This window comes from Lycium barbarum, chromosome 12 (genome assembly GCF_019175385.1).
Source record: "Lycium barbarum isolate Lr01 chromosome 12, ASM1917538v2, whole genome shotgun sequence".
Classification (NCBI taxonomy): Eukaryota; Viridiplantae; Streptophyta; class Magnoliopsida; order Solanales; family Solanaceae; genus Lycium; species Lycium barbarum.
Window position 1 is genome coordinate 60,073,519 of NC_083348.1, and position 12,770 is coordinate 60,086,288.

At 36.0% G+C, this 12,770-nt stretch overlaps 1 protein-coding gene across 2 annotated transcripts; it reads left to right on the plus strand.

The window, feature by feature from the left end:
* Nucleotides 1-4,545: 4,545 nt before the first annotated feature.
* On the plus strand, nt 4,546-11,876 carry LOC132621069 (glycine-rich domain-containing protein 2-like). 2 transcript variants are annotated; one of them, XM_060335202.1, is made up of 9 exons: nt 4,546-4,689; nt 5,742-5,921; nt 6,603-6,720; nt 6,816-7,070; nt 7,508-7,963; nt 8,735-9,270; nt 9,696-9,894; nt 10,546-10,701; nt 10,787-11,876. In XM_060335202.1, the coding sequence occupies exons 2-9, from the start codon at nt 5,764-5,766 to the stop codon at nt 11,459-11,461; spliced, it is 2,553 nt and encodes an 850-aa protein (XP_060191185.1). In that variant the 5' UTR covers nt 4,546-4,689; nt 5,742-5,763; the 3' UTR covers nt 11,462-11,876. The 2 variants fall into 2 exon arrangements, with proteins under 2 accessions (XP_060191185.1, XP_060191184.1); XM_060335201.1 differs by having other exon boundaries at nt 4,553-4,711.
* Nucleotides 11,877-12,770: the final 894 nt, after the last annotated feature.

Genomic DNA, 12,770 nt, shown 5'->3' on the forward strand with positions numbered 1-12,770 from the left:
ACTCGTGAACTTGTTCCATGATTGGCTTATTGTCAACCATCTAAACTTAATCCACTGCCCAACAACATACTTTTTCTTCCCTGCATCATCAGCACCATATTTCTTTTCCAAACTGTCCCATATTTCCTTGGCAGATTTATTGGTAACATATAAATTAAATAAAGAATTAGTCATATGGTTCGGAAAATGCCCTCTAACAGTTTTGTTATCTTTTTCAAACTTCTTTTTAGTAGCATCATCAACATCCATAGCAGTGTTAGAATCAGTAGTAGAATTAGCAACATCAACAACAATGTTAGAGGCAACAGTAGGAGGTTCATTAATCAAAACATTGTCAACTTCTAATTGTTCAAAGAAAATCAGAAGTTTTATAACAAACGTTTAAAATTGTTTCCGTCCAAAGACTCAAGCTTTGACAGATCAAGAACAGTTTTGCTCAAGAAAATAGCCATTTGTTCAATATTGTATGTAAAAAAAAAAAATTGTTTTCTAATTGTTAGGAAAAATACCACAATATTGATATTGAACTTGGAATTAAAAATAGTAACCGAATTATCACAAACACTGTGTCGTGGCAAGCCATTGTGTTGAAAGCAATTTTGACCCGACTCCGATGCAAATCATTAACGTCGGTCACTCCCCGTGGCACCATAGCTCTTTCAAACACGTGCATTCATGGCTGGAAGTTTGGAGTTTGCCCAGGAACTAACTTGAGAAGAAGAGAGGGAAATGTGTTTTCTTGGTGTGTCGATATGTTCTCAAAAGTCTTCAATTTATAGGGAAATGCTAATGTGTAGCATTTACATACAATACGTTATTATAAAAATCAATACATTAGTTATTGATGTTTAATAGTATGAGATATCATGAATGGATTATTCATCTATTCAAAGAAAACGCATTGAAAGATCAAGAGTTTCAAAGAAAACGCATTGAAAGATCAGGATTATTCATCTATTCATTCATTCAAAGAAGTTACATTACTCAGCCAATTAAAGACCTTGCATTAACTTCAACACCAATGACTTTATTAACGAAACTGAAAATTGGATTTGTTGTCTCATCCATATAAGCCTTGACGAGCAAGATGGCTCCGCCATTGGAGTTGGAAGTTGCTCCTCTATTATTTTTTGTGGAGGGAAATCTATAGAAACGTCAAAAGCAAAAGAAGCAAAAGAAGAGAGAGAAATGGAGTTGCAGTAGAGAGAAGTTGTAGAGAGAGGAAAAGTCGCGGAAAATAAAATGTGATGACGAAAGGAAGAGGGAAAGTGGGTGTCATTGTCGGAGACGAGCTCGTCGGAGCTCCGGCAGTGGTGGACGGGATGAGCTCATGACATGGGGGAAAATGGAGAAGAAAGGGAGGTGTGGGGGTGGCGGTAGGAGTGGGATTACAATAATATGAATTTTGCAATTAAAAAAAAGGAAAAATGAATAAATTTTAATTAAAACGCACCTCTTTTTTAATTATTTTTATATTTTGTACCATATCAGCTCATAGGGAGACATTAAATACACTTTTTAGATGGTCAAGGGGATAATAGGTTGCCCGATTAGTTGAAGTGTCAACTCAACTTTTCAAGCATCGTTTAGGGTGCAATCTATGTCTTTTGCCTATATTCAAAGTGTGGGGGTGCTTGGCTAATGATTGATAGCCATAATATTTGAAGAAGTTTAAGATATAGAATTATCTCTTCCACTCCCACAAAATATATCTTTGATGTATATTTGATATGGCAGTTAGTGAATTTACAACTTCTCAATTTTTGTGATGATTAGTTGATGAAACTACCAATTTGATGGCTAGGTTATGATACATATTACAAACTAGTGGGGGATTATTAGAATAGTTTGTCAACTTGTGGGAGTCTTATTTCGTATTTTAATTTTGAACAACTTTTGTTTATTTGAAATTTGAATTTAGTATTTAAATTCTAGATTAAACAGAAAAGTTGTGAGTGTTTGTAAAAGGGACAACTAAGCCCCTTTTCAACCTCTATAAATACGAAGACATCCCAGAAATAGCATATTCAATTTGCACGTATGTTTCAAGCTTTGTTGTATCCTGATAGAGAATTGCTTGTAATCCCTAAAGAATATACTGGCAATCAGCATTTGGAGAGGGGGGGGGGGGGGGGGGGGTTGGGTGTTTTAGCATGGGGCGAGGCATAAGTCTCGAGGCACAGGGCGTAAGTCACATGGATCTACGGGGCATATGTCTCATGTATCTTCAATTTTATAATTTTATTACTAAAAAATAAGCAAAAGTAAAATTTTCATGAAAATTCTGCAAATAAATCACCAATAATAATAATAATAAAATTATTACAATTATTATTTGAGAAAGGTAATAACAACAACAAAAACAACAACATATCCAGTGTAATCTCACAAGTGGGGTCTGTAGAGGGTAGAGTGTACGCAGACCTTACCCCTACCTTGGGAGGTAGGGAGGCTGTTTTACAGAAAGGTAACAACACAAAAAATAATAATAGCTAGATAATCTTTAAAATGAATCTTCCCTTACTTCATCATTAATCTCCACATCTATTAGTCCTTCCTATTCTCAACTAATATTTGCAGTGATTTTTATTTAAATATTTCAAAGAAGGAGAAGGGTTAAAAGTGTAAGATCAATGACAAAAAATGGATAAAGTTTCGTCAAGAATTTATTGCTATGAAATCTCTATCCTATCAGTTTCAGACATAACCATCCAAAAAAACTATTTATGACAGTGTTGTTTTCTATGAGAGTTACTTTCTTTATTTATATATTTTAGAAAAAAACACTATAACATGAAAACAAAAGGTATAAATATCATTACATCAATAATAAAAATCATAATCTATGGCAAAAATAATTTTAAAATAATAAAAAATTAAATTCACGTTCGGGGCGCACGACTTTTACGCCAGGGGCTTACATTTTTGCGCGGGAGACTTACGCTCCAAATTTTAGGGCGTGTGCCTTATGGATCAACACCTTTCATTTACGTCCCAGAGAGTTTTTGGTATGCCTAACCCTAGGACTCGCTCCGAAAACGCATTTAAAAACACTCCCGGCAATAACTCTTGAAATATAGTGATCTTTCACGCCTCAAAACCTTAATTCTCTTTTACTCTCCTAATATTTCCAACAACTGAAGTCCTCTTGAGTACGTGAGTGTGGTAGTTGTACTACATTATAGTAGTACATACACACGTACAAAATGAGCCCTTGTGCTTTACTTTTCGTATTTAATTTGCTTCTTTCTTATACTTTCACTAACTTGGGAGTACTCTCACCGAGATTGTAGTACTAAGAATACATCAATTACTTGGATGATGTTAAGTGTGGGCCATGGCTTGCTTGTTAGGTGAAGGCATGTGAAATAAAACAAACAATAAATAGTTGTATGCATCCCTTTGAGTTTATCCTGAATCAGCATAGAGTAGGAAAGCTGGAATATTATTGTACTACATGCACACATACAAAATGCCCTTGTGCTTCTTTCTTATACTTTCTAACTTGGGAGTACTCTCTCTGAGAGTGTAGTACTAATAATACATTATTTGGATGATGTTATGTGTGGGCCTGGCTTGCGTGTTTGGTGAAGGCATATGAAATCAAACAAATTATTATATAATAGATAATGATATGTATCCTTTTCACGTGGGTCATGTTCAATTTTCTTGAATCAGCATAGAGTAGGAAAGTGGGAATACTTATTGATAGTTAAACTGCTTTTCTCTTTTTGAAATGAATACTCGCCTTTTCTTCCTTCCTACTTCGAGAAAGCAATCACATGGTCCACCAACGAGCTTATCCACTAAAATTTACAAGTTAATAGAGTTTCTCAAGGTTAATTAAAAGATCCTGCAAGCTCGATGCAGTTCCTTTTGGATAATCAGATTACCTACCCACATTGGGCAGGAAAATAATAATAAGTAATAATTTGCAATTGATATGTATTTTAGATCTAGTTAAGTTAGTTTAAGAGCTGACATCAAACAATTTAAAAAGTTATCTGTAAAGGTAATCTCAAATAATTCAAAAGGTTATTTTATGGCTTAGGTCTGACTTTTCTTTTAGTGGTTTTAGTTTAATGATTCAGTTTTTTTTTTTTTTTGTCATTTGCATTAAAGGTAATTATTGGATTAATTGAGTCACAAAGCAGGTACGGAATACTGAGTGTGAAACTAAAGAAAAATTAATAGTGAAGAGCATAAAAAGTACTATAAGTCACAATAATTAATAAATTAAAATGTTCAAAGGACATATAAAAAAATTGCGGTCAAAGATTTTTTTGTTTAATTCTAAAAAAATGAAAAATATCACATAAATGGAATAAAGAAAACAAGTAATGGACATTTCAATGCTTAACAAATCATGGTTGGAACGAAAAAGAAATCAAAGAGAGATATCAACTGAAAAGATTTGAGTAATACATGCGTATTGGCTCGTGGTGGATATACGGTATTGTTTGGTTTGTAAAGGGCAATTTTGTCCGAACAGAATATATTGTACTTGTTTCATGTCAGTCTTAACAATCAACTGATATCGTACTCTCTTCGCATACTATAAATAGTCAAACTTCAAACCAATTCCACCAAATTATTCCATAAAATATTTTGCATTTCCCAAATCCGCATCACAAAGGACGTTCAAACTTTAATAGCTTGTCAGCATAAATTAAGAACTCGCCATCTCCGGTGAAGTTCCCCGGCGATCATCGTATATTCCCACTTTACTTTTCGTTTTTCGAGAGTCGAAGACTCTTTAATAACCTTTTTCCATAGTTTGTAAATATGTCTGATTAGTTTTCAAGAAACTTAACGATTATATGTCTGAAATCAGGTCAAAATAGACAAGTTTGATTCTGAAAATTCAAACTGGATCACATAAATTCCTTTAGGATTTCGATTGACTATTTTGTACATTGTTTGAACATATAATTCGTCTTTTTTAGTTAGAGTCCTTAGTTTGATTTGACTATTTGCTACTAGAGGTTCTCTTCACCGTACATTTATAGATTGTAAGCTTTTTCCTTTTATTTGCTTATTTGTTTAAATTAATCTCTCTTTTTTGTTCTGTTATTTGGCCTCCTATTTTCAATTTCGTTAGTCTGTTACTGAACGTTGGATGTTCAATAGATGTGAAATCAAATTTTAGTGCTATGTAAAATAGAGATCAATGTAATATACTAGTAATCTTTCTATCTCGGAGAATTGTTTGTAGGTATCCTTAAAATGAACAGATAAACACTAGGAGAAGTAACGGATTTTCCATTAACTTTTACTCCCTTCATTCCATATTAAGTGTCATAGTTTGACCAGACACGGAGTTTAAGATTATCCGTACTGTTTTCATTTTAGAGCTTGGCACAACTTCCAACATGTAGAATGTTGGAATGGGAGAACTCACCATACATAGAAAGAGACACTCTTTTTTTGGAAAAGACCAAAAGGGAAACTACGACACTTAAATTAGGATGGAGGGAGTACTTTGTTCTTTTCTGCATTGGCTCAGTGATCATTGACAAATCCTTGGATAGCATACCGAAAGGGAAAAAGATATCTACTTCTGTAATTTCATTTGTATATCTCTCTTTTCTGACGATGCTGATGTAAGATAAATTGTTAGTTTCTGAATTGACGTGTTAGAATTTGAGTACTTTGATGAATTCCCTCAAAAACTGTGATTTGTATTTGCCATACTTAATGTTGCTGGTTTTGATAAGTCTAATGATTTAATTTGGAAATAGAACGGATATTAGTGAAGAAAGAATGGAGATGGAGCAGCGGTTAGAGTGGAATGAAGCTCAGAAGACTGTGATTAACGTGGACCTTGTTGCTGCAGCTAAAGAGCAGCTCAAGTTTCTTGCTACAGTTGATAGGAACCGTTGGCTGTATGAAGGTCGTGGTCTGGATAAGGCCATTCATAGGTAATAATACGTAATTTCTGAGTGGTTGTGTCGGTTATTTGTTTCCTTACTATTATTACTGATTATTTGGAATGTTCACTTTGTAAGTCGATTTATTTTCTTGGTGTTGATTTCTCAGATGGTCACTCAACAAATACTCCCTCTGTCTCAATTTATGTGGCACACTGACCTTTTAAGTCTGTCCCAATAAGAATGTCACATTTCTATATTTAGAAATAATTTAACTTTATGAGATGATTTGCAGCCAGATAAATATTTAAGACTTATTTTGGACCACAAATTTCAAAAGTCTTCCTTTCTTTCTTAAACTTCGTGCCTAGTCAAATGGTGTCATACAAAGTGGGACGGAGGGAGTAGTTATTATCTCAGAAAGTCAACTTTCTTTGTAGAAGGAAATTGGAATCAAGAAGAAATGTGACTTTCCGAGATAATAACCATTAATTGAGTGACAATCTCAAAAATCAACTATATTTTCTTCTGGTTTGAGATAATATGATAGTTATCATGATTTGAATTTGTTTTGTGCGGTTGCTTGTCTTATATTTGCCTATTATCAATTTGTCATGTTATGTGAATTTCAAAATGGATTTGAGATTATTTTTGCTATCTAGGGAACTTGACGTGGCTCACTTTTTTCCTTTTTATATTCAGAGAACATGCAAATTAAAATCCCAATTTCAGGTACTACTCATGTTGGCTACCGCTGTTGGCAAAACACTCTGAGTCCCCCTTCTTTGAAGGACCTTTGGTTGTTCCTCTGGATTGTGAATGGATTTGGCATTGTCACAGGCTTAATCCTGTAGGTGTTTAAACTAGTGAAGCATTTGTTATAAACTTCTTTGACTAAAAGCTTTTTATTACATACTTAAATGTCCCTTCTTCCTTCTATTCCAGGTTAGATACAAGACTGACTGTGAGAAATTATATGGGAGAATTCTTGGCAACCGTGATGTTGCATCTTCTGTGATTGCGACATCAAAACAGGATACTGAAGAGCTGTGGAAGCAATTGTATTCCAATGAACCTTATAATTTGGACTCAGCAAGAGCTCTTTCAGAAGATGTCCATGCAAAACCTGTACAAGCTGAAAAGTGGAGTGATTATGATATAGTCTCTGCTGTTAAACGGCAAAGCCCTTTCTTCTACCAGGTGAGCAAGAGGATGTTAGGACTTCTGTTTTCAGTTTTGTTTATTTGAATGCCAAGCTTGAGAATCAATGGTGTATGCCGAACAATATAAACCGAGTGGCTTAAAACACATTCTGAAAGTGATTAGTGAGGAAAATCCAGATCTGGAAGGTGTAGGGGCCATTCCTTTTGCCTGCCATCCCATCCATATGGATAATATGCATAGGGGGTCAGAGAAAAAACTTCAGCTGTTATCCTGCCAATTGTTGTTGACATGTTATCCCTTTGTGATTCTGCTGGCGTTCATTTTGTTATCTACTCCATTAAGCAGTGATGTGAAAGTTCTTTTTCTTTATATCAAGTGCTTCAAGCATGATTTCCTGTGATCTGGAATTTGATAAACAGATCTATGCAGGTAGGATATGTTATTTATGATCTAATGTTATGTCTTTCTTCCAGGTGTCTAGACCACACATGAACAACGATCTGTATCTTGAAGGTTCTGTGGCTAGATACAAGGGTTTCTTACATCTAATCCGGAGAAACAAAGAAAGATCGATTAAGAGTTTCACTGTTCCAACTTATGACATAGACCTTATCTGGCACACTCACCAGTTACATCCTGCTTCTTATTGCAAAGACCTCATTGACATTATGGGTAAGGTGTTAGAACATGATGACACCGACTCAGACCGAACAAAAGGGAAAAAGTTGGATACTGGCTTTTCTCGAACTACGAAGCAGTGGGAGCAAACATATGGTTCAAGATATTGGAGGGCAGGTGCAATGTATAGAGGAAGTTCACCATCTTCTATTAGCACTTCTCATGACCGCTCCAACCCTGTAAGCAAGAAGGCAGATAGTTTCCATGAGCACCAAAAGATACTGCATTATCCTGAGATGGAAGCAGTAGAAGTAATTTATGCAACTTTTTACTTTGTCTTCTCAATATTGTTTACATATTTGAGATTCAATACCACTTATATATTTGGAATACTTACATATAATGAAGTCCATTTTCATTTTTATATTTGAAGTAATAAGTGCAAGGATGAGAGATCCGGAGAATGTCAATGCTAGAGATCATAGGGGAGCCATATCATTTTATATATTAATTTAAATCCAGTGTAGAAAATTATATTACAACTTTAACCTACAATGACATTTAAGACAATCATGATATGTCTGGTCTTGCTATGCTGGTTATGATGTCACTGTATTTTACTGTATCCTTCAGGGCCTATCTTGAACATTGCTGCACTCTGATATAAAGAACTTTAATGTTTAACCTAGATTTCTGGATCAGTTCACTCAACATAATCTACTTGTCTTATTGTTTATGAAGACAAGGCTTCAAAGTTTCTTGTTAAGTGGTTTTATGTTCAAATTAGAGCCTGTTTGGATGGGCTTATGCCTATAAGCTGCAAACAGCTTATAAGCTAAAAAAAATAAGTTGGGGTAGTCTAACTTATTTTTTTTGGCTTATAAGCTTAAGTCAAATGGGCCTAATTATTTTTTTGAGCTTATTTTAAGCACAAAATGACTTTAAGCTGGCCAGCCAAACACTCAAAAAAGCTGAAAACAGCTTATAAGCAACTTATATGCAACTTATAAGCCAATCCAAACGGGCTCTTAGTCAATCTATGAAAAATTGGAACTTTTAGTAACTTCTCCAATTATTTACAGGTTATGTTAGAGTTCGTAGATATCAGAAATTTACCAGAAGGACGCAAGGGAAGCTTCTTTGTCTCATTTAGCAAGACTCAGCCTGATAGAATCTTCAGCGCAAAGAGAGAACTTACTATTTTGTCCGTCACAGGGGAAAAACAGGTTGCTTATTTCCAGTGTGAACCTAATGGCCATCTTCTTTTTGATCTCATGTCCTACTCATCTTCTAGTTCGCTTATTCCAAAATCTGTGAAAACTATGGGTTCCGCTAAAGTCTCATTAGAAGATTTGGTTTGCCCAACATCAAAACTTACAATGGAAAAATGGTTGGAAGTTGTGCCAAGCTCTAAAATGGAAACAGTACAGCCAATCTCTTTACGAGTAGCTATCTCAGCTGCAACACCTACGGCAGCACCATATATCTTTCACTTTGTCCGCCCTCGAGCATTCTCCAAAACTTCTTGTTTCCCACTTCCTGGGAGGATTCAGTATGCTAAGAATTGTACTCGTGTCATTGATGATACTGGTGATGAGGTCATTAGCCTGCAAATGAGGTACTTGATGTTAAGCATTTTATGTTGTTCCAGTTAGAGACTTCAACATAGATGTGCCTGTTATTGATATTACTATATGCTTTCTTTTATTTTCCTTTTATTCGTGATTAAGTGCGGAATCATGATAATGATTTCTTGTGGCATCATTTAATATTTTCTACTTTGACATCACCATCAAATTCTTCAGAAAGCTTTTTCTCCTTGAAACAAAGTTGGGGTTCCTTTTATGAATTCTCCATTGAACCTAATCCAGTATTAGGGGACCTATCTGATAATGCAGATGTCAAGGACCTTTGTGTGTGTTTGTTTGCAGGTGAAAGTTTTAAGCAAAACCGATAATTTCGCCAAACATGTATGAGAAGTTAGAAAACTGTCATTACCTTTTCTCGTTGCTGCTTCAAATTCTGTTCATGGTTCCACTGTAGGGACTCGAAGAAATCCAAGGGGAAAAATGATTCTACATTGCACAAAGAGGTGATCGGCATCAGCAAGTCAGGCGAGGTACATTCTCTTGCTGAGTTAGTAGGGAAAGAGTGGTTGCTGTTAGGTGCTCAGTGGTCCCTTCAACTTCAAACATCCAGCAGCGATGACAGCCACCTTTTTGAGTTGTCTGGTCACAGGAATGTGAGTGTTTATCTGTCACCTTTTCCTCTTCTTTTTTTTTTTTTTTTTGGTTCAAAAACAAGGGGAAAGTAGATTACTGTGATCATCTACTAATACCTTTTTCAATCACTCACTCTCACACTCATCTATTAGATGATTGATATACAAATCAGATCTGCTGAAAATGCATCTTTGCTGATAAACACCAATTCATTTTAGATTTATCTCATGTTCCCCATTGGGGTTTCCTGGAAACAAGGCTTTGCTGCTAACATTCTCTAATGGAGCCTCCACCTCTATGTTATTCTGCTTAGATGGTTCCAGCCAGGCAGCCATTATCTAACTATTTTTCCTTGCAGAAATATTTGGTAGGTAGTAAGTTATTAAATTTGGTAGTTGCTCTGGCTGCTGCAAAATGCCATTATACTAAGTCACAAAAATTTCAGTCACCTTAATACCTACACACTTAATGTCATTATTTGTGGCCTTCTCAGCAATTTCAAGAGACTGTTTCTGTGTTTCCAATTATTATGAATCTGAGTATTGCGGTCAAAGTTCTCTTATACAGCCTCTCCTTTACTTATTTCAAAGTCGTGAAATAGCTGAATTTGTTTTTGTGTTGCCCATAAGTTGTGGTGATTCCATAAGTTTACATTGTTCTGACTCTCACAGGTTAAGTTCTTCCCTGGTCAGAGGCTGGATTATGAGCACAAGCATTGCATAAAGCAAAGAAGTCAAGATGATTTTATGACAGCGATAGAGTTCTCTGCAAAGGACCCTTATGGAAAGGCATTGGCATTGGTTGACTTGAAATTTGGAGTTATCAATGTATGATATTTTGTTATACTGTTGTTCCAGTTTCAACTTGTGGAATCACATCTATCTAATAAATATGTTTTCCTTGTAAAATCAGGTGAAAGAGGAGTGGTTCCTTTTGCCTGGTTCTATAACAGCTTTCGTACTCTGTGACACTTTGAGAAAGGAAGGCTATAGTAGCCTGGTAGGAAGTGCCAAACATTCAAAAGGGAAGGATTTTTCCACTCAAGAAACTGACGTGTTCCATGAAGACGGCAACAGAGCTAATCTGGAATCTGAGACAGAGAAGGGGGTGCAATTGGACCTGGAGGCTACCAAAGGAAACACTGCAGCACCAGCAAAAGGAGCAATCAGTGGAGGCTGCGGCAGTGGTTGTGGTAGTGGCTGCGGTAGTCTAGTGAAGGGTGGAGCCTGTGGCAGTTGTGGTGCTGGTTGTGGAAACAAATTAGAGAGTGGTGGTTGTGGTGGGTGCGGAAGTGGTGGCTGCGGGGGAGGTTGTGGAAGCATGTTAGAAAGCAGTGGTTGTGGAGGCTGTGGCAGTGGAGGTTGTGGTGGCTGTGGCAGTGGAGGTTGTGGAAGTATGTTAGAAAGCAGTGGTTGTGGTGGCTGTGGTGGTGGTGGAGGTTATGCAAGTAAGTTGAAAAGCGGTGGTTGTGGAGGCTGTGGTGGTGGTTGTGGAAATAGATTGAAAAGCAGTGGTTGTGGCGGCTGTGGTGGTGGTGGATATGGTAATGGTTTGGCCTCTGTGAAAACTGCTGAAATTAATGCATAAATGACATACCCAAACGAGGCTAATATTAAAAGCTGATAAAGGCCTCATCAATTTCATGCTTTTTATGCTTGTGGAACCTTTTCCCGGTTAGTACACAATAAGCCCTTCATGACACTCCTGTGTCTTGCAATCCAGATTTCAACTGTTGGAAATATTTGTTGATATGTTGTATTACTATGAATGTAAAAAAGGAAATAAAGTGTCAAGGATGAATAGAGTCATCCGGCTTAATTGGAAATCTGGACTTCTATATAGTCCATTAGTATAGGTTGTCTGGTGACTGGTTTGTGTGTTTGTCTGTGTAATATTATTACGGAACAATGCATAGGAGTGCTTTGTTTCCCTCTCTTTTCAACGCTTGATGCTAAATTTTATGCGCAAATGAATATTACCCTGAAGCTGAATTAGTTGGTTATTCAGTTATGTGCTAGTGTTTGTGGCCAGAATCAGTCATTTGCAGATCTCAACTTAATGATGCACATTCTTGTCTCTGTTTACTTGGATCCTTTTCCTTGTGGAATCGACTTTAAGAAGACTGCCAATGAAAATCCTTATTGCTCCATATGAAGTAGTCATTCACATCTGACAAAATTTTGTATTACGCCATTTCTATTTTCTCACATCATTTGTCTTCCATTAGCTGCCCACCTGCCTTCTCTTCTTCTTAAGTTTTCATTGAACTCCATCGCATGACACTAGAGATTCTTTTGAAAACAGAGTCAAGTAGGAAATTTGGTGCCATAACTACTTGTTAAGGGATATATCTGGAAGGGGCAAATCAACCCAAGAGAAAGTGACACATTTATTGATTAGACATCATTGATTTTATTAACAGCTTAACTGATGCATAAAGTTACTTTATATGATCAGGTTGCTCAAAAACCAACAGCAAGTAACTTTCTACACTAAACATGGTTAGGTGAACCTGAAAAAAGATACTTGGTAACCCGTTACTCTATTAGAACAAGTCAAATTACATCAAGCATGTAAAATATTTTTATACAATCATTGGTAGAACAATGTCGAACATGTCTCCAAACATCCCTTTATTTTTCGTAGAGAAATATCTTATGCACGATCATGGTTTACTTCATGATGAGTGCATTTCCTTAAGAAGATTGCCTATGAGAAAAATCCCAGCAGTAGTTTAATGTGAATTATGGTGAGGGGAAAACTATTCTATTCACGTCTAGGAGTTCTCAATTTTTTATCATCAGCACTAACCTTTTGTTGCAAAGGAAAGGATAATAACTAGGAAAACCTGGAAAGAAAAAAGAAAAAAAAAAAACCGAATCGCCCTATTTTCTAG

Coding starts and splice junctions, on each gene's coding strand:
- LOC132621069 (XM_060335202.1), top strand. CDS start 5,764: ATGGAGATGGAGCAGCGGTTAGAGTGGAATGAAGCTCAGAAGACTGTG. Junction 7,071..7,507: donor AAAGCCCTTTCTTCTACCAG/GTGAGCAAGAGG, acceptor TCTTTCTTCCAG/GTGTCTAGACCACACATGAA. Junction 9,271..9,695: donor GTCATTAGCCTGCAAATGAG/GTACTTGATGTT, acceptor GTTCCACTGTAG/GGACTCGAAGAAATCCAAGG.